The sequence below is a fragment of the Planococcus citri genome, chromosome 3 (assembly GCF_950023065.1).
Source record: "Planococcus citri chromosome 3, ihPlaCitr1.1, whole genome shotgun sequence".
NCBI classification, from domain to species: domain Eukaryota; kingdom Metazoa; phylum Arthropoda; class Insecta; order Hemiptera; family Pseudococcidae; genus Planococcus; species Planococcus citri.
In genome coordinates this window covers 49,114,929-49,136,675 of record NC_088679.1, presented here as the reverse complement: position 1 = coordinate 49,136,675, position 21,747 = coordinate 49,114,929, and the positions used below count along the sequence as shown (strand labels likewise).

Below are 21,747 nucleotides of genomic sequence, written 5' to 3'. Positions count from 1 at the left end.
GCGGGAAACAAAAAATTCAAAAAAGCTTGCGCAAACGGAAGAGTCACTTTGAGCGTACAAATATTGAACGACACGATTCATAGAGATTGGTACTGTGCCTCGCTACTGATCTAAAAACTCAAAAAAGTTTTAAGTTTTTCAAAAACAAAAAATAAAAATCTGAAAACAACAGCACGCGAAAATAAAAATGCGGTAAACTTTTGAAAAATTGAATTATTTCTATCGATTCCCTTGGCAACAGAAAATTAATTTACTTGTACTCGTCGGAATCTGAATCATTTAATTCCAGTCCTGCTATAATTTATTGTGTTTCCTGAAGCTTCGTTTGAGTGAAAATTATGGCGGTTCGTAAATTTCATAGTAAACAAAATGATAACTTCATTCTTGATCAATAATTTACCATAAATGTATGCTTTTACAGAGTACGGCCGGTGTAAAAATATCGGAAGTGAAAGATATCGCTCGGGTGGAGCGTATTGGAGCACATTCCCACATTCGGGGTTTGGGATTAGATGAAAGTTTTGAACCTCGTAAGGTGAGCTTGGAATTCATTCAGGAAACTGTATTGTGTGAATACTCTTTGATAACAAAGTAATTCTTTGCTCCGGTAGATATCTCAAGGAATGGTAGGACAGCTGAAAGCTCGAAAAGCTGCTGGCGTGGTTCTAGGAATGATCAAAGAAGGTAAAATCGCAGGCCGTTCAGTTTTACTAGCAGGACCACCCGGCACAGGTAAATTCTAGTCTGATATCTTTAAAGTTGCTCGAGTGGTTTAAATTATCAGTTTATGGTGTATTCTTAGGTAAAACTGCTATAGCTATGGGATTATCGCAAGCGTTAGGACCGGATACACCATTCACCAGTATGTCAGGAGCGGAAGTATACAGTTTAGAAATGAGTAAAACTGAAGCTCTTACGCAAGCTTTAAGAAAATCAATCGGTGTTCGAATAAAGTATGATTTACATTGTGTATTACATGCCTAAGTATTGCAAACTATCAATTCTGGCAAATTTACAGAGAAGAATCTGAAATAATTGAAGGAGAAGTGGTTGAAATTCAAGTGGAAAGACCGGCTACCGGCGTTGGTACAAAAATTGGCAAACTGACTTTGAAATCAACCGACATGGAAACTATTTACGATTTAGGAAACAAAATGATCGAAGCGCTGATGAAAGAAAGGGTAATTACACTCTTATTTATTCTTATTCAACTAATTCTTAAAAACGGAAATTGAAAATCATTATTTCAAATCATGGTTTTGTTTTATAAAGGTTCAAGCTGGCGATGTCATTACCATAGACAAAGCAACGGGTAAAATAACTAGAATTGGACGATCTTTCACAAGAGCTCGAGATTATGATGCTGCTGGTCCACAAACGAGGTTTCTTTCGTTTTTCCTCATTTATTTATTCTATCAACTTTTCATTTAAAGTTGAGTAAACATCACTTTTTAAATTTCGTTCTACAGATTTGTTCAGTGTCCAGAAGGCGAATTACAAAAACGAAAAGAAGTAGTACATACTGTCACATTGCATGAAATTGATGTTATTAATTCTCGTACCCACGGCTTTTTAGCCTTATTTTCTGGTACGTGTTTCTATTCACCCTTCTCTCTCCCTCTTCAACAAGATAGCAAAATGATCGAATAATTTTATGAAATAGGTGATACCGGTGAAATAAAATCAGAAGTTCGCGAACAAATTAATTTCAAAGTAAGTGAATGGAGAGAAGAAGGAAAAGCAGAATTTATCCCAGGTGTCCTTTTCATAGATGAGGTAATTTTGTTATTGATGGAATTATGTGTGCTTTCCTACTCGAATTCTAATGAAATTATTTCCTAGGTTCATATGTTGGATATCGAATGTTTTTCGTTCTTGAATCGCGCCTTGGAAGATGAAATGGCACCCATCGTCATTGTTGCTACCAATCGTGGAGTGACGCGTATTCGTGGAACAAATTATATGTCACCGCACGGAATTCCTTGTGATTTATTAGATCGTATGGTTATCATTCAAACCAGTCATTATGAAAATGACGATTTGACAGAAATTTTAAAAATAAGGTAAATCCGAGAATTCGTTGAATTTTTTCGCAGATGGTACATTTCACCATTTAAATAATTCAACAGTTCAATAGATATTCAGTTTAACCAAGAGAATATGTACTGAAAAAGTTATTGTTTGACGTTTATTACTTACTTTGAAAAGCGCCGTTGAGTAATTTCAATTTCATTGTTGCAGATCAGAAGAAGAAGACTGTGATATACATCGTGATGCTTTAGAAGTGTTGACTAAAATTGCTAAAGAATCTTCGTTACGATATGCTATTCAACTCATTACCACAGCCAGTTTAGTATCACGAAAAAGAAAAGCAACTGAGGTTAACTACTACTAAAAATATTGATATGTGATACTTTTCTCTGGATGTTCACTACTGATGTTCAACGAGATTCCTTCTGTTTTTGTTTTTTAGGTGAGCATAGAAGATATCAAGAAAGTGTATAGTTTATTTGTCGATGAAAAAAGATCAATGCAGTATTTAAGAGAATTACAAGACGAGTACATGTTCCATGAAGAAGATCTAGAAATTAGTGGTGAGTTTCTAATGTAAAAACAGAATTCCAAAATTATCTCTTCTAATGAAAAAAATATATAAAATAAATGCAGGTATTGAATCCATGGTCGTTGAATGAGTACAATCTAATATTTCTGAGATCATTGAAGAATTTCGATTATTCACCCACCTGCAGTGGAAAAATGTGCTGTAATTATTGTAATGATGATTTTTGTATTAAAAATACGTATACATTAATTAATTATAATTATGATTTGTCAGATTGGATATACGAGAAGAACATCTGTGTACTTGTATTTCTATTCACTTATTTGATGGGCAGGAGGTTTTTACCAACTATGAATAAGTTACAAATTATTGTTGTTGCGATAACAGTGCTATGATGAAGTCTTTAAATAATGATTGAAATTTGAAGATCAAGTTTGTTAAAAGTCAATTACATGATATAACGATCTTTCTGTGGAATCCACTTTTTATTGCGAGTAAATCGAACTGTTTTTGAAAGGGATCTTTAAAATTTAGGAAAAATATACAGTGATGCGTTGTGAATTTGGCTAGAGACCCGAATATCATCGTCAAAATGATGAGGGTCGTGGTTTCTAACGTTCGCTTTTATATACTTACACGAATCCAGATTTTAAAAAAAGTGCTTAGGTACTACATTTTAAGGATATGAATTCATGCGATAGGTAGGTAGTTTTCAAGACGATCTATTGAAAAAATACGTAACCTTATACCATTATTTGAACTTGGAAATGCCACGCTAGGCATACTCACTCGATTTTTGTTTACCTTTTTTCCCTGTAACAGAAAAAAGTTTGCACAGAAGAGTAAATATAACGCTTTCTCTACGATCATGGTGGTTTAGTAGGATAACAGAGTACCTACTTCGAACATGAAAAACCTTACGCTGAGCAATTTTTAATGCTATGATAGATAATCATAGGTTTTACATCATGATAATAATACCTACGGCAGTTCTAAAAGTAAAAAATTCCAGAGACTTGAATAAAAACAAACATTAGGGGGAAAACTCAGTAGGTAACTAAACATTAGAGAAGACGAATCGGTTGAATACTCGTAAACGTACCTATCCTAAAAGCTTTATTTACTTATACCTATCTTAAATTATAAAATGAAAAGACAACACAATTTTTCAATCTATAAATCTTCGTTGAAAAAATTCGAAATTTTGATAAATATAGGTACTACATACAAGTGGATAATTATTTCAAAATTTGTCATAATTTTGAAATAAATTCGTACTCACAAAAATACTTATGGACCGAAGACCGAATAGCGCAATATGACGTTGTCGAGAGACAAAATGAAGCGAAGCTTTCCTAATATACGACAGTAGATAAAAGTGTGCTAATTAAGTTCATTTTATGGGCAGTAAATATTCTTACGACTTAATTAATTATTGCAAAGCGGAAAATACAACCATAATTTGTGGCTAAAAGATTTTATTAATTTTCTTCAAACATTGTAACCCTCGCATTCATTAGTCCATATCGGTGTTAACATTTTAATGAAGCACCCTTCCTTGTTTTTTTTCTTACTGTCGAAAAAAAGTAAGGGAAGTATTTCTTTGGGGTAGCCATTGCTGTGCCGTTTCAAACGAAAAAACGAAATAATAAAAAGCACGCTTGAGTGCACTCTGAAGTTATATACGTGTGCCATTTCCTGCGTTTTTACCAAGGAATAGATTTCTCCCCCAATAATATTGTTATATTCGGGGGAGAGGCACGCCCAATTGACTTTATCAAGGGAACCTTTGCTGACTCAACTCAGTCAATCCCTGTTTTTTTCACGTTTTAAATATGGCGGTTTTTATTTTCTAATTTCACCGATGATTATTTTATTATCATTTTACAGTTTCGGTACTGTTTTTTTCTTTTACTCGTATGTACCTTCTCTGGTACGTACTAACTTACCTTCCCACCTACCTACCTACCTACCTACCAAAGTTTGATTTAAAAATAAATTCAACAAAATTTTAAGCCAAAACAACGATATTTTTATATAGGCACCTAGAAATTTGTATCAAATTTAATGAAATTGTAGCCAAAAAACTTTCAGAAGTTTCATTTGACATCTTGCTCAGTACGATATCTAATTCATAAATATATTATAGATAGATTGATAAGTGAAGAGGTAGCCACATGCTCGAATTTCACGGCCTAATTATCTGAAACTAAACAATGAATCAAGTACGAGTAAAATGATACTTATTTCAAGCCTTTGATAGGTACCTATTGCAACAGAATTAGATAATTGGTAATGGTACCCCTCTGAGTAAGCTAAGATTAATAATAACATCTCGCCGCTTAATTATGAGTTATGACTTGTTGAAATTCGAAAAAAATTTCAATATCTGCCGATTTGTCAAAAATAAACTATCGCCATCTGAGACAGGGTTAACGCGTCATTGATCACGAATTTCCAATAAAGAATCGAAAAATGCCACGAATTCTCTGATGATTAAAACAGTGCCCACATTTTGAACAAGGATATACTTTTGAGCTGCAAGTCATTCGGAAGAAAAGGACGAGATCAGGAAAAACAAGACTGCGTCGAAATGAGAATACCTATCACAAACTATTAGGAAGGTGTTTTGAAATGTTGAATCGAGGATATGCGTGAAACAAAATTTTAAATTCAAGAAACATTATTATTTATTTAACTTAGTTTAGGTATAGGTAGGTAATCAATACTCATTTATTGGTAGGTAATATTAATTAATTAAATCTACATATTTAATTTTGTAGGAATGCGAGTATAGGTACATAAATCAGGCCAAGGGATTTCTTATAGATGATCCTTTATAGGCTATGATGTTCTGTAGGAAGAACAAGGTACCTATACTACGTACTACATATTTGGTTTGATTTTTGAAAAGTTTAAAATATTTTTCGTCTACATTAGCCATTTTAATGGCCACATTGCGCACACTTGGCCTGTATCGGATCCAATAGTGTCTAAATTTAGTCAGTCCATCGATATTTTGCACTTCAAAGGGTCAATTTCAGCTGAAATTGAGTTGCGACAAAAAAACTCTGAACATCAAAGCTCACAAAACACAAGCCATTTCCGATAAATTGGTCCATAATTGCGGGTCACCGAGATTTCCTCGGCAGCTCGGCGTTTGGGTGAAAGTCTTACATACAAGGAAAGCCGTTTTCTTTCGTTCAGTGTAAGAGCATCTTATGATATTATTTTCAATTCAGAAAAATTAAACATCAGGTATTAAAAAAATATTTAAAAAAAACAAAACTGCAAAGACCATTTTTTAAAAACACTTTGATACAACAACAAAATGTAATCGCAAACATTTTAGCAGATGTCTATGTTAGTCAAGTCAGGTATTTTTAAAATGTTTGTGTTTCTAAAGCACAAAAAAAAAGAAAAAAATTAAAAATTGAAATCAAATTCATGATCAGCCTCAGACTAACATTATTTTAAAAAATAGGCACTAATCACGTGATTTTCATTTCATTTTTGCAAATGAAGGAAACACTATTTTTCAGTTTGTTTTACATTTATCAATTTTTAAAACGTTTCATAAGATTTTGGGAGTTCCCTCTCTCATTTTCTAATAATTTTCTTATAATACTCACGTACCTTTTTTTGGAGAGAGGAGGGAGCGATTATGGTATTTTTTGGTTTTAAATGTATAGTTTTTATAATATTACCCTACGGCTATGGCCTATATCTTGAAAAATGCTGCTTTGTTTTAAAACATATGCAACAAAATAAAATACTGTCAACTGCATTTACGCGATTTTTTAAAATGTCACGTATTAAAGTTCGGTAAAAACGTTACCTACAGAATCAACCTAGCCAAACATTTCGTTGACAAAGAAAATGACTCAAAATTATCATAAAGTGGCTCTCGACGAGAGAAAAAAATATTCCGTTGTTTTACTAGCCCTACTCTCTTTTGCCAAAAAAAATCAAAAAACTAATAAATACCTAATAATCGAGATTTTCGTCTTTATTTTGGACTCTCAGTTTGCTATTGAATAAAATGCTAAATGCTAATACATGAAACATTTTAGACCATGATTTGATATTTACGTAAAATACATTTTATTTGATTGATAAGAAACAAATTCAACATCACTGACTTATTTATCAATGCTGGAGAGTGTTTTTTAGTAAAAATAATTTTACTACATTCCATTTTCCCTGTTTTTTTTTTTTTTTTTTTTTTTTGTAAAAAAGAAAGGGATCTGAAATCCTGAAATCAGGGTAGGTACCTAATGGAGCTTATTTCGGACATTTTCTGATTCGCATAAAATGAACAAAATCGCTCAAAATTTACAACCTGCGATGATTTTTAAAAATGATTCTCCTGATGATATTCTTTAAGAACAGCTGAACAGAATCCAATTTTGAAAAATTTGGATGGGAGAACTTACTTTTCATTCTTTACCATTTGGTCTGATTTTGAACTTCGCTCTGTCGTTGCAATAATTTTTGAAGAAAAAAATCTGCAGTATAGGTAACGAAATTCCAAAGGGGCAAGAGTGTAGTGAGCATTCAAAGGTCTGCAATCAATGAATAATTAAAATATGTAGATATGGTCATTTTATGAGAATGGATAAAAGTGTCAAAATTTGTCAAGTTAAAGTCAGTTATCCACCCACTTGAATAAGAAATTTAAATATTTTCAAATGACTTTTGCAGATTTATAATGTGTAGTGTCTTTTCTTCATTTTTTTCCAAACGCCATTGACTTAAAATGGCAAGCCTCGTGTTGAACTAATTATTCGGAACTCAAAGATTGTTTTTATTCTTCTTTGCAGAACAAATAAGTAGAAGGACACTGGGAAACAAAAAATTTAGGTATTACATTACCAAACAATATTGGGGATGTGATAGTTAAGCTGTTACTTAACTATTTCCTTGTCAGACAAATTTTCTAAAAGAAATGCCATTAAAAATTAATTCAAAATGGTCAGTTGCTGTTGCACCCGAAATTCCTTACACTTCAAATACCTACATTAAACTTTCGAAAAATTATGAAAAATGTTATCAAGACCATTTGATTACGTAGGTAATCCACGAATAGATATAGATGTTAAAAACATGTCACCACTATAAGAAGTTATCGGTATAAAATCACAGTAACAACTGCTTGTAAAAATGTTACATGATTCAAACACGCATAGGCTCACAGAAAGGGTTAAATTTTTTGTGTCCAACAAAACCTGAATAAAAACAAAGACTTAGACCTGTCACTAATTATAACCTTTTATTTTCGACGACCCTTCTTCCCCTAATGAACGGTCTACAAAATAAGCGACGAGTTCTAACGCTTTCAGTATGGTACTATTGTTAGTTGAACTGCCCTTTTTATTATCACCGAAAGATTAAAACTAGAGTATAAAAAACCTGCGTACCTTAATTTGAATACGCGACTCGATGACGAGTTGTCCGAAATTCCGTTGTCTTGATATACTAGTTTTTTTTACCTTTCGAGATTTCCTTCGTGCTTAAGTTTCAATCTTTATTATAGAGTTTCGTGATGAGGTTTTCCCACGAATTGTGCTTCCGCGTACATTTCAAATGCATGGATACCTTACACCTGTTTCGTTCGATACAGATTCCTAGATCATCTTTTGAAATTATGATCCCTCTTCAAATTTGTTTGGGGGTTTGTTTTATGTACGCAGTACCTATGCATATGCAGTAGATACGTTGTTGGGATTAGTACAAGTAATTAACCAAGAGCGGACGTTACTCAGAGGTGTAAGTAAGATATTTCATAACACTTCGGACTGTGCATAACGTTTAAGTGATGTGATGCATTGCATACTTATGTAGGTACCTATTTTGTTTCTTATGAGTTGATCAACACGTGATTTTTGCCAGGGTAATTCAATCATTTTTTTCAATTATGAGCAATCCTTGAAACTGCATAACATTGAAGTACACATACAAATCGTTGAGGTAAGTACTTATCTTTGTTCTTTCGTGCCTATCATATCAAATATCAACCTGGAAAATCCAAAATATTGAAAAATTATTTTTACTAATTTCATATACGTTCATGAATCTGGTATTTATAAAATGAAATGATTTTTTAAATTCTTTCATATATAGATATGTAGGTACCTATAAAATACCCATCGATGATCATAGTACATAGGTATGTACTTATTTTGTTTAAAATTGGATCGGTTCATGTCCACATTTCTGTTGATAGGAAAGGTTGCGATGGTCAGAAAATTGTGCAAGAAACGAATAAAGCCCTAAGGTAATGCGGGTACAGATGGTTTCGTTTTAAGTCTCTTTCTACTAAAATTTCTACTAAAATGAAAAATGTTCAACTTCATTAGTCAAGTTTTTTATTGAGTAAGAATCACAAATCCAATTTTCTTTCCCAATCCTGAAAATTGTTGACACCTGGGTACATTAATTATCTTGAAGTCAGCATTTAATTTATCTGTACCGATTGACTATACCTACCTATTCAGTTGAAAAAATTAAGCAAGAATAAGTTGAGGGCTACAGGAATAGTGAGTTTTCAGGCCGAAGTTGATGTGAATAAATTCAACAAAATTTTGTCACTGTTTTAAATTAGGTATAAGGTCGTTTGCCTGTTTTTTCTTTTTTTGAAAAATGAACCTATTTAAAGCAAAAATTATTGTCATTCCTGCGATATAAACAGTCGCATATTTTATTCAATGTTTGGCATTGTTTCTTCGTTTTCCCTCTTCAAAAAAAGCACACAAGAAACGAAAAAAAACTTTTTAAAAAAAATGTCTAACCAAGTTGATTAAAATCCAAGTATGTAGCTGTTTCTTAAATTAAAAAAAATGAATCAATCAAAATGAAAGGCAGTTAATTTTTACACTTTACTTCGTCATTTTCTGAATTTCTTGAGAAAAGCTAGGAATGCAGAGAAAGCAGAATTTTTTTAAATAAGCATTTATGTAAGAAAACAGCGACAAACAAAGAACCGATTTTTAAAAATTGAACGGAGCAATCTCGAGAGTTGGTCGAAAATATTCAGATTTTTGAAAAAATTTCTAAATAAATAAAAAGTTTTCAAAAAAAACAATCATTTTTCATAGTGGGGGTAGTGAAAAAAAATTAAGTTATAAACTTTGAGGATTGAACTTTTCGACATTCTCTTTTTGAGATGGTTAACTCTGAAAGATTTTTTCTCTCCATCAACACTAATGTCTCGAAAAAATTGAAATACATAGGTACTTTTTACAATAATACTTCATTCATTTATAGGTACTTATCAAAATTGAATCCCAAAAAATTCACTTCAATATTTAGCAGGTAGGTAGACCAAACAGAAAATGAAATGACAACCAATCTAAAGGGAAACCAAGGAGCTTACTTTCCGGGGTCATAAATGGCTGCCCAATCACACATTTTAAGACTGGAACCATTTTTTTAAAAAAAGGGCCCAATAAGTATAACAAGTATTATGATACCTATACCTACCTAAAAAGATTTCTAGAGTTGTGGCAGTCCATTAAACATATTGGATTTGTTTTTTTTACACGGATTTTGGCAGATTTAAAATCCACGAAAATCTGCTAGGATAGTAGTTTTTGAAAATGGATTTTGGATTTTACTTGAAGAGAGAAGACTTCTAATGTTTTGAAAGTTTGTAGTGGGGATCTAAAAAGTGTTTAGAAAAAGAGATCCAAAAAACGTCCAAACACCAGATTTTCCAGAATCCGCGTAAAAAAAACAAACCTATAGACACATATTTTCAGATTTTGTGTTATTGTTTTTTTTTTTTTAATTTCAGCCTAAAAAATATCTTTTATCTCACTCATGTTGAAAAGATTCTCAAAACGCGTTGACAAGTTGGAATATGACGTGGGAAGAAGCAGTAGTTGCCACTTTGAAGATTTTGGATTTTGAGACTCCTTTTCCAAAAAATTTGAGGCTTCAAATTCAAAAATACTTATCCAAGTATTATTATCCCCAACAATGTCAAAGTTGAATATCCAAAAATGATTGAAATTTGAATGTGGCCAGAAAAATATGTGGTTTCCGGGATATTATACGAATACATTCGGTTTTTCATCAATTCAACACAATTTTTAGATTAACATGCCTCTTAAAATTCAAAACTCTACTCATAGGTCCCTAAATTTTATTTTTAAGCAGTTGAAATGTTACTTGGGAGCTGTTCCCATGGGTCTATGCATAACTCGGAATATGAATCATTGGTAAACGCGTGAGAGTACCTGTATGCAAACTGTTCTTTATTTATGAAAAGACTATTAATATTACCTATTTTAAAAAATATATAAAATCGGCCATCACGATGGTTTTTCCTAATGTGGAAATGACTGAAATAAAAAAAACTAATGAAGTAAAAATAAAACTGAAACAGTTGAAACTGCAATTTTTGAAATCGTGCCACACCTACCTACTCGTATTTGATATTTTTTCTCTAATTGCTTTGTATAATGACATCGATTTGATTTTTTAGAATGTAGATAATATGTACTTGAAATGAGAAAATGCATAAGTACGATAAACATGCAAAATTTCAAGTCGAAGTGAAACTATAACATATTATTCATGATTTTCAGTACCTACGTAATTTATTCCCATTAATGTATTTTTCGAATTCAAAAGTCATAAACGTCTCATTAATGAAAGATGTAGATTAATTATTCATCTAAGTTTAATATACTCGTAGTAGGTAGGTATAGGTAGGTAGGTACATAAGTAAAGGAGGAAAAATAAGAGAAAAATCAACTCGCAAAAAATTTTCAAATTGCAACAAAAGTAAGGAGGTATAACAATGAGTGAAGTACCTTTGGTACTTTTACATTTTCTTACAAATATTCGTCAATGCTTTTTCCAGAAAGTTGTTTGAAGAGATTCATCTTTTCTGTCTTCCTTCTTCTTCTTCTTTTTTTTAATTAGAGGGTTTACTAGCGTGTTTTTTTGAGGACGTTTCATCTTTTAATCTTTTAGGTACTGTTTTCTGTTTTTTTCCTCTTTTCTTTTTTTTCATCTTCGAACCCCATTTCGACGATGTAATCAACGTGTCAAATGGCGTCACCCGCTGTCATCGTGTTATAATCTCGCCCCCTTTTAATTTTAATTTATTTTCTTTTATCGTGTCTTTTTCTCTCCTTGTATTCAGCCATAAATGAGGAGAAATATAAAATTCAATCCAGTCATTAAGAATGGGATTTTTAATCCGACCTTGCTTTTCGAATTGCAAATCACGAAGAGTTAAATTAAGGGGAAATCACGTTGAAGATGAGGAGTAGACATCTTTGGTGGTGCAGAAGGCATGCGGCATTTTTGAGGAAAGATGCAGTATCAATTATTGGCTCGAATTTTGAATAGGAATAATAATTCAAAATACATATTATGATTATTCTTCATTTTGTTGTTGTAGCTGTCATTATGATAATGATCAATTTTGTAGAGAAATAAGCACACGTTTCTGATTTATTTCTTAATTTTTGAAAATTCAACAAAAATTATCTATTTGGTTCAATTTGAGGATCAGTTTCATCATCTTTGAGGGAACCACCCACCGTTACAGTAATAAAAAGTCGTAATTATTGATAATTGAAATCTTCTAAAATAAAATTTTTGATTTGACAACTTTTTCAATTTTTAAATTCATTAGGACTTTCGACTTTTATGATTTCTGTACGGTAACTTGAAATCACGTTCAAGCAGGTACGTACTACGTAGGTGTTTCATTTAGGTATGATTTTCTGTATTTCTTTATTGAAAACATTCTTTAACTAAAAGCAGTAAATTTACATACAGCACATGTAGTTTCCTCGGCAGTTTGATAAAATTTCATAAAAATTTGAAATTTACCATAGTCTTAATGCTTTATGTATTTTGAAAATTTTTTCATAAACAATTAAGTGAACATTTCCCCGAAATTCCATGAAACTTTTTAAAAAAAATTGTTCAACTTTTGACTCACAACGCTTTACTTACCTACTTATTTACAAGGATAGTTCATGAGTTGAGGATAGCCAATAATGACGAGCACGTGTAGCCTACGTAAACAGTTAAACACTCACAACATCGTGATCGTTAAGCTCTAAAAAAATTACAAAAAATTGTAGTGAATTAGTGATCGATATGAATTTATATATTATTTTAAAACACATCGAGATATCTTCAAAAGAAATCTTCTTACTTACTAAATTTTTTATCATTTATTCATTCAATAAGTACCTACCTAAAGTGTTTGTACCCATTTTAATCAACAATGAAAAAATGAGTAGGTATGTATAGTAAACTTATACCACTCAATTATCTAATCATTATTAGACATGATTCGATACCTGAATAAAGGTAAATGGAATGGAATGGAAATTGATTACATTTTCACGCTGCAGTCTAAAGAACTTGTCTGTTCAATCAAATGAAAAGCAGGCACGCGACTCAATCATACAACATATTCTCTTAAAAATAGACACCCCTCTACTCCCCCCAATTAAGACTTTTCTCATTCGAAACTCTATCAACATAGGCTAGGTACTTCAAACATGGCGTCTTTTTTTCATAATTTTCGACGAATCCTACCCTAACTCTCGTAACAAATCTTCTTCTTTTGCCTTTTTCTCCCCTTTTCTCGTATTGAAAGAAAGAATAAGCCCTCCGGTAACAGTAAAATTTTTATCACAAATTTGCCACGCACCCCTATTCTATAGTTTTTAATTTGAATCAGCGGCGAAATTCTTTTGATGAAGTCGTCTTGTGGAAGGAAAAAAGTTCATTTCCTTAACAACCCTATTTCTTGCGTTGTATATTCATATTTCAGTTTATTTTATTTTATTTTTTTTAATGGTTACCCCACGATTGCTACTCTTTTTCCCTTAAAAAAAAACCAATGGTAACGCTTTTACGCTGTTTGATGTAAAATTATCATTTTTTAATCGAAATTTTATACCAGTGTTTATTTGGCTGGGTTGCTTTGTTTAATTATGCTGCCATAGAACGAATAATGATTATACATTTGTTATTCCTTGGGTAGGTTTTAGAGTGCAGATAGTTCATAAAAAATGATAAATGGCTTGTGGCTGTCGATAAAATGAAACAACTAGGTATAAATTGCATTCGCATCAAATTATAATGGTGCTTACACTTTTACCTACGATTAAAAAATTTTAAAATGCTTTTTGAAGTAATAATATATTACATTTGATAATAATTATGAATTCTTATATTCCAATTTCCAACTCACAAATTTTGCAAAAAATCAATCGTTTTCAAACTTTAAATCCTTCCTAGCATAAAATACATATACCTACGAGTAACATTCATAAATCATGATTCAATTCATTAACATCATGTTTTTTTTCAGTTCTTGTGGAGAAAATGCCAACATTGCCAATCCATAAGAATAGAAAAATTGAAAAATCTTCGACTTGAATGTATTTTTTCGATGTTTAGAGCATTTATTTGATTTTACTATATTTGATCTGACTTTCAAGAACTTGGAAAAAGTTGTATTCCATTCTCCAGACATCACGCTTATAGACTTTTGAAAGCTCGAAAAAATTACTAATCTTTGAAATTTTCACTTGTGTCACCTAAAGTGGACTCTCAAATACCAAATTTGACTTGAATGAAATTATTTATTTTAGGACGCTTCAGCATCTGGGCTTTTTTGCGTCCATAATACATTTACATTATAAACAAAATGAACCAAGTACAGACAACATAACAAGTAAAAAATAATTCACAAAATAACATAGCAAAAAAATAAAGATTCACTAAATGAGGTCGTAGATCCCAATGCCATTTTAAAAAGGTGAAAAACTTCGGACATACCTATATCTTCATCGTCTGTTTGAACATCTTCGTAAGTAAGCTCCCTTAAAATTTGTTCTGTCTTTCTTATATTTTTGGGACAGTGGTTAATCAGGTGTATGATGGTAATTGACTTATAAACACTTGAAACAAATTACTTGTAGTAAATTTGCTGAGAGGCCGACAGGTAGACAGACGATCTTGAGAAACCAGACAGATGGGTCAATGAATTTGAGAGGCTAGACAGGAAGGCAGACGACCTCCAGAAGTCAGACCGACTGGTTAATGACCTCAAGGCGACAGACAAGCAGACAGACACACAGATGACCATGAGATGCTCAACAGGTATAGGTCAGTGATCTCAAGAGGCCAGACAGACAGGTTAATGACCTTAAGAAAACAGACAAGCAGGCGACCTTAGAAAACCAAACAGACACGCAGACAACCTCGAGAAGCCAGACAGACGAGTCAATGACCTTGAAAGGACAGACAAGCGAACTGACAGGCACGTAGACAACCTCAAGAGGTCAGATAGGCAGACAGACGACCATGAGAGGCCTACAGATAGGTCAGTGACCTTAAGAGGTCAGACAGGTTGACAGACGACCTTGGGAGATTACTCAGGTAGGTCAGTGACTTTGAGAGTTTAGACACAAGGGTCAATGACTTCAAGAGGCTAGACAGACAAACATGTCAGTGGGCTGAAAACCGGCTTCAGATGATCAGATCAGACTAGACCAGACAAGACGTGATCAGATCCAGTTTTGGTTAGATGACTCTCGCTCATATCAATACATTTGACTGGAATCGGGCGTCAGCTGCGGAAGATCTCAGAATACAGCATAGAACTCAGGCTTGGTCCTGATCAAGCTGAAGACCTGGTTCGGATGATCATGTTTGAACAACAATTGAGTCAATTTGACCAAAAAACATATCCATTATTTAAAACTTTCCTTGGAGAGGAGACTTTACACCTATTTTTTGATCGAATTCTTTAAAAAAAAGTTTCGTTCTACAAATCATATTGAGTAATGAGTATGAATATTTCACCTTTACCTATAGCCCGTACGGAAAAAAACCATGGTTGACTATGAGAAAAAAGTACTATAGTAAACCATGGTATTTTCGCGACTACAGTTACTATAGTAAATCATAGTAAGTATAGTATAGTATAGTATAGTACCAAAATTTTAGGTAAAAAATAGCATAAAAACACCAATAATGGAATGCCCATCGATGAATTCTGTATTTTCAGGCATTGTAAGCCAATAAATTTTCCAAAAAACGAAAAAAAAATTTCAAAAAATTTTGACTCCGGCGGGGCTTGAACCCTCGACCCTCGCGTCGTGACACATAACGCTGAACATTCCACCTACCTAACCCACTAAGCCACTGCGCTGCTTGAGAGATAGGGGTTTATTTGTGCATATATTCATTTTAGGTTTGGACTTATAAATTTTTTCAACTTTTTTTTTTTTTTTTTTTTTTGGAAAGTTGATGAACATTGTTTTGAATACCAATGATGAATAATTTTTGATGAATTGATGAATAATTTATTTGGGTATATACTATGACTTGAAAAAAAAACTGAGCTAAAATTTTGGTATAGTATGATAATTTGAAAAAAAAATTATTCATTTTTTGCCAAAACACCGGATGAAAATTTTTTATACCTACAGGTTTATGGTGCAAAGTCCTTCAAAAACATACAAAAAAACGATCTGAATTTAGATACAAAATGTGTGTTAGATTTTTTTTCCACAAATTGCGTCATAATCTCATGCGCCTTCAAATAAAGTGTGAATCGATTTTTTTTTTTTAGAAATCACTTATTTTGTCCTTTCGTTGTTTTTTTCTATCAGTCATTTTCATTCCAAAGGTACCTGAGCGAATTTATTAAATTGTAAATTAACTTACTTAATCGAAATTGAGGTTGGACATGATATCAAAAAAACGCAATTCTTATCAGGTAAAAAACGTTCAAAAATTTAATTAAAAGTAGAAAAAATGATCCGAATAATCATCAACACAAATCGTTGAAATTTTCGAATCACAAATCATTTCAGATCTATATTACTTTACTTCAAATAAAACACATGTTTCTCTTTGAATTTTTTTTTTTTTAATGATTTTCACCGTGATTTTTATAAAATTTTTGCGTCATCATAGAGTTTTGACTACAAAAATTTTCATAGTTAGTATTGTTAACTATGAAAATTTTTGTGGTTACTATAGTTGACTACAAAAATTTTTGTAGTTACTATAGTTGGCTACAACTTACTATGCTGACTACAAAAATTTATCATGGTAACTATAGTTGACCATGAAAATTTTCATAGTTACTATAGCTGACTTTGACTTACTATAGTTGACTACAAAAATCTTTATAGTAACTAAAGTTGACTATAGTAAACCATGGTTTTTTTCCGTACGGGAGGTCACAGATATACTATATATATATATTTTCTTTCAAAAACCATTTGCTTCAAACAAAAAAAAATATAAAAATGATGCTTACCTATTTTCCATGGTCGCTTGCATAAGAGGTGTGAACCATATGAATAGGTAGGTAGTGAAAAATGTCCTTCAATTCGGACTTCCACGTTCCCCAGAGGGCGATACCGTCGCGCATTCTGATTGGCTGTTGATATTTCTGTGCTCTTGTTGTTTACATTTCAAAACGGGACTTTTTATCACAAACTTCGGCGATTTCATTCTCGTATTAATTTTCAACGATATTTCATTAATTTCGTACATTTCGTGGTGTTTTTTTTAGTGTTTTTGATTAATATATGACTTCTAGTATCGTTATATGTTGTGAATAATGAATATTACCTCGAGTTACAGTGTTTTAGTGAGCTTAGAAGGATGAAACAAAGTTGCACGATTAAATGAATTTAAAGTTCTTTGCAAGTGTTATTTTAATTCACCACAACATTTACTCGATAGCACGATCGCAAAGCAATTCTCTATACGTAAATTTAGTTTTATTCAATGTGAAATAATGGAAATATAACATCGAATTTGAAATCGCCGAAGTTTGTGATAAAAAGTCCCGTTTTGAGAAGTAAACAAGGAAGGCACAGAATATCACTAGCCAATCACGTACCGCGACGGTATCGCCCTCTGGGGAACGTGGAAGTCCGAATATTGTTTGGTTCAACTAAATACTTAGGCTGGGTTGGCATTTAAAATTAATTAATGCCCCCAACGAAAACTTTCACTTTTTATAAGTTACTTAATGAGTAAATAAAAATTAATACAAGATGATTTTTTCGTCTTCGCATTTTCAAATTTTTTTTTTTCGGTGTGTCCTAGATTGTGAAATGAATGAACTTGAAGAAATACAAACAATAGGTATTAGAGGTATATACCTACCCCTTCTATCCTTCATAAGGTTTTTTTTACTCGCATATTGATACGTAATTCTATTTTGTAGGCATAAATTCCTTCCTCAGTTTTTACCAAATGAAAATGATTACAACTTCATCAAATCGGCCTTGTAATTTTAGAACGTATTTTATTTCTCGAATAATTTTGCTTCGCATTTTCACGTGATGCTTTGATCAAAGGAAAATGATTAAAAAAACAAACAAAAGAAATGTGCGCCATTATAAAAACCTTGCTTTGGCGTTGGCGAATTTCTTTCCAAAACACGTACGCAACCACCCTTCCGCAATCAACGAGGAAATATCCTGACAGAGAAACTCGATCATTCATTTATTGACAGAACAATACAAAATGGCGGCATTACTACTTCCTGGTTTCCAAATATACCCCACGATAGCAAAATGTCTGAAATTGCTGGTTTCCTTTTGCGTTTCAGTGAAGTACATATTTCATCGGTAAAAAAAGGGAACCAGTTGTGTTTACGATGACGGTTTCAATGTGCACTTACTTAGTATACTTAAATGTAGGCACCATTGCAATGCTAGGCATACTATACTCACATAGGTTAGATGGATGGAAAGAATCCATTCAATAAGAATGGATCTTGAAAAGGGTCATGATCATAAAAGTTGATTAATTATCTACTCTACAGTAAATCTATTTATTCGTAATTTCGTCCACTCAAAAGTACAGGTATAGGTACAATGTATGGTTGCTCCGTAAAAAACGATCAATTGTGATTTCATCAAATTGAAAGAAATCAAATCGCCGAGACCTAAAATGGACTCTGAGAAAATGTAATAATTTAGCCCCCTTTGTAACAAATCAACTCATCTTGGAAAATTGATTAAATTTGATCTATTAAAATTTTTCAACAAATTTTATAAATTCAATACCTACCTCTATACGAATAATTCCTGTTCCTACAAACCTCATCAGCCATTATAAATTAAAAAACATCTTGAATAACCTATTTATTATTTTTAAAACTTGTGTAAAGATTCATGATCAAAATTTATAGGGTTCAATTTATTACTATTGGTACGTACTTATAGCCTATATGTAGGTAGGTAGAGATACCTACATCAATTAGTACTAGTTAAAATCAAAATATTCTATCAGAACGGCCACAAATATAAAATAATTTATAAATTCTTACGCAATAGAATATTACAAGCGAATTTTGAATTACATCACATTAAATTTATAATACGTAGAACACTACAAAAATCTTTCAGACCTTTACAAAATTATAAAATTAAACGCGAATTTCAAAACTTCAAAATTTTGAATTAGCTTGCTAAACTTCAAAGCAGATTTGTACTTCTCTTCAAAAAAATTACCTACCTAGATACTACTGCAAAAAAGGGTCTAATAGAAAAAAAATTCCAAGAATGGAAAAAATTTTTAATCTCCTTCTCCCCCTACCATCAGAAAAATTTGTTTGAACCGCCTCTGCGGCGTCTTCCAGCAAGGTTTTCATTATCTCTAGTTTTTTGAGATTTTGATTCAAAAAAGGTTTAAAAATAAATAGACTTTAAAAGAAAACTTCTCAACTAAATTAGGTACCAACATATTTTTTTAAATCTTGAAATGGTCGACACGCGCTTTAAAAACTTTTTTATACTTTGTAAATACCTTTTTGAATTAAAAATTCAATAGACCTAATTTTTTTTATTTTTTTGGTTTTGTTTTTAATGAGAATTTGATACAGCTAGCTATAGGTACCTACCGATTTTTCTACGAATTTAATTTGTTTCCATTACCACTCATTGTTTGAGGTATTGAAATGTATGTAAGTATTTGAAGTGGTATTGAAATTAAAAAAAAAAAAAAACTTATAACAACTGCAGAATCGCTTGACCACTTTTTTTCTGAGAAACAGTAAACTTCTATTCCTATAGTGGTAACCAATCATTTCCGAGAATCTTTCAGATAGTTGGCCATTATTATTACATACCTACATAAGTAATACTCGAGTTACGGTCATGGACAATAAATTTTGCCCATAAATGCATAAATAGGTATTAGGTACGTAAAGAAATACTTTGATAGGCTATAGGCTACTGAATATTATAAAATCGAGTTCACACTCACCTAGGGAACGGGAAAAGTTTTTGGGGTAATTTGAATTTCTCCAAGAGATATTGAAACATATCTTCATTTTAAAATAGCTCAACTAGGAAACTTTAAAAAAATGAAATGTTTTGCTGATGACTCCAAAATGGCGACAATTATTTCAATATAAGTCAGAATGATGCTCAAATTGGTCCTCAGCATTTTCTATTTAATCGTTTCCAGAGTAAACCTCAATCACAATCTTAGTTTCTTGAGATGATCTGTAGTGCAACCATTCTGAACAAAAATCCAAAGAACTGGAGAGTTGTGGGTTCGATTAACATTGAACATTAAGAAGTATATCTTAAAAATAACGCTTTCAGAAAAAAACGAATCATTCTTAAAAATAGAGATAGGTATGATGCCTTACAATTTTTTTTTAAAGTATAGGAACCTTCATAATTTTTTTGAGGTAATTACAACTTGAGGTAGATAGTGGTATTTATTTTTTTCAAGAAGAAAAAGCTAGGAATTTGAGATAATTCTCTGAAAGATGAAAATTATTCAAATTACATGATTATTTCATGAAAATGAACATAAACTCCTGGTCGAACTAAACGAGATGGACATTTTTTTCAAAAAACGCTTACTGATCGTTACATACTTACCTATTATGTACTTAGTTTTAGGTAGGTAGGTATACAAAATTTTGATCCGCAATCGTACCCTTGTCTTTTGCGTACGCCTTCATTGGAAGAATTTTCATTTCCCTTAGATACTTGGTTGTTATTAAAAAAAAAAAAAAAACTCGCTCCTCCAAATCTTCAATGAAGAATTACTCCTCATTCCTCAAGAACATATCCGGCTGATATTCCCATCAAACCCCTATTTCTCTCATAATTTTCCTTCTACGCATTAGACCCTGCGACCTGCATGAGTGAAAAGTTTCCAAATTTTGAGATAGATTTTGATTGTATGGCAACGATTAAAATAATGACAGAAATTGAAAACAAGCCAGGGTATGCATTAATTTTACGAATGTTACCTAATTGTAATTTGAAAATTTTGATTATAGGTATCAATTTTATGGCCTTTACTTTAGCAACTAAAATTTAAAGAACGGATCAATTTTCTATTTTCTATTTTTTCTCAAATCATATTTCCTGATTTTTTTGAAGTAGATAGTTTTGTTTCCATTGAAACAATAAACGGATTCGTAAATGTTATGTACATGACCTGTGACTAAGTCCTACAGGGATTCGACCAATAGGCTGAAAATTTCTTCTAAATAAAAAATAACAGTTCAAAGCATGGTCCTAAATGGTACCTAGGAATTAGGTACTTACCTGAACTAAGTATTCAAAAAACACACATACAAAAGTAGCCATACGGAATAATTAAACAGACGTAATAGAAGTGTAGAATACAGCGTATTACTTTGTTTCATGATCTGTTATTTAGTTTTAATAACCTACCTACAAGTACACTTACCATCGAGAGATGAGGATAGTTTTGCATAAAGACATTAGAACAATTGGACTGTAAATTTTGCCCATTTTTATTTTTTCAAATAATTCGACCATATGAAAAACGAAACGTAGGTATTAAGTAGGTACATGCTGATGAAAGTATACTATACAGTCGATAGTAAGCCAGCAGTCACACGTTTAGGGTAACGAGCGGTAGTTAAAGTAGCCATTGAAAAAACAATTGCTTGTATTCCATTACCCACCTAACTACGTACATAATATTTAACGTAGACATCTGGACATTGTAAAGCTTATGAAGGGATTATGTTTTTAGAGGTGATTATAGGATAGACAAAAACAAAAATATGTCCACAGTGTATGTGCAATGTGCTGGGTTAATGATACTACCTTCAAACTTACATTTTTATCATAGGTAGGTAGGTAGATAGGTATTATAAACAAAAT

General features: G+C 32.0%; 1 protein-coding gene and 1 long non-coding RNA gene across 2 annotated transcripts; one reads left to right on the top strand and one right to left on the bottom strand.

The window, feature by feature from the left end:
• Window positions 1-151: 151 nt before the first annotated feature.
• rept (RuvB-like helicase 2 rept) lies at window positions 152-2,871 on the top strand. The gene is made up of 12 exons (XM_065354307.1): window positions 152-344; window positions 422-535; window positions 612-732; window positions 803-953; window positions 1,019-1,181; window positions 1,273-1,382; window positions 1,470-1,588; window positions 1,664-1,776; window positions 1,843-2,063; window positions 2,242-2,380; window positions 2,474-2,594; window positions 2,668-2,871. Exons 1-12 carry the CDS (start codon window positions 339-341, stop codon window positions 2,691-2,693), a joined length of 1,404 nt encoding a protein of 467 aa, XP_065210379.1. The 5' UTR covers window positions 152-338; the 3' UTR covers window positions 2,694-2,871.
• LOC135838619 (uncharacterized) lies at window positions 2,799-9,366 on the bottom strand. Its single transcript, XR_010557443.1, has 2 exons — window positions 3,464-9,366; window positions 2,799-3,376 (listed from the first exon to the last, which is right to left on the bottom strand). It is a non-coding gene; the product is annotated as an uncharacterized LOC135838619 (long non-coding RNA).
• Window positions 9,367-21,747: the final 12,381 nt, after the last annotated feature.

What these genes read in the sequence shown, in the direction of transcription:
- rept (XM_065354307.1), top strand. An exon ending in AGCAGGACCACCCGGCACAG is followed by an intron (nt 733 to 802) that starts GTAAATTCTAGT and finishes GTGTATTCTTAG; the next exon opens with GTAAAACTGCTATAGCTATG. An exon ending in AGAAGATCTAGAAATTAGTG is followed by an intron (nt 2,595 to 2,667) that starts GTGAGTTTCTAA and finishes AAATAAATGCAG; the next exon opens with GTATTGAATCCATGGTCGTT.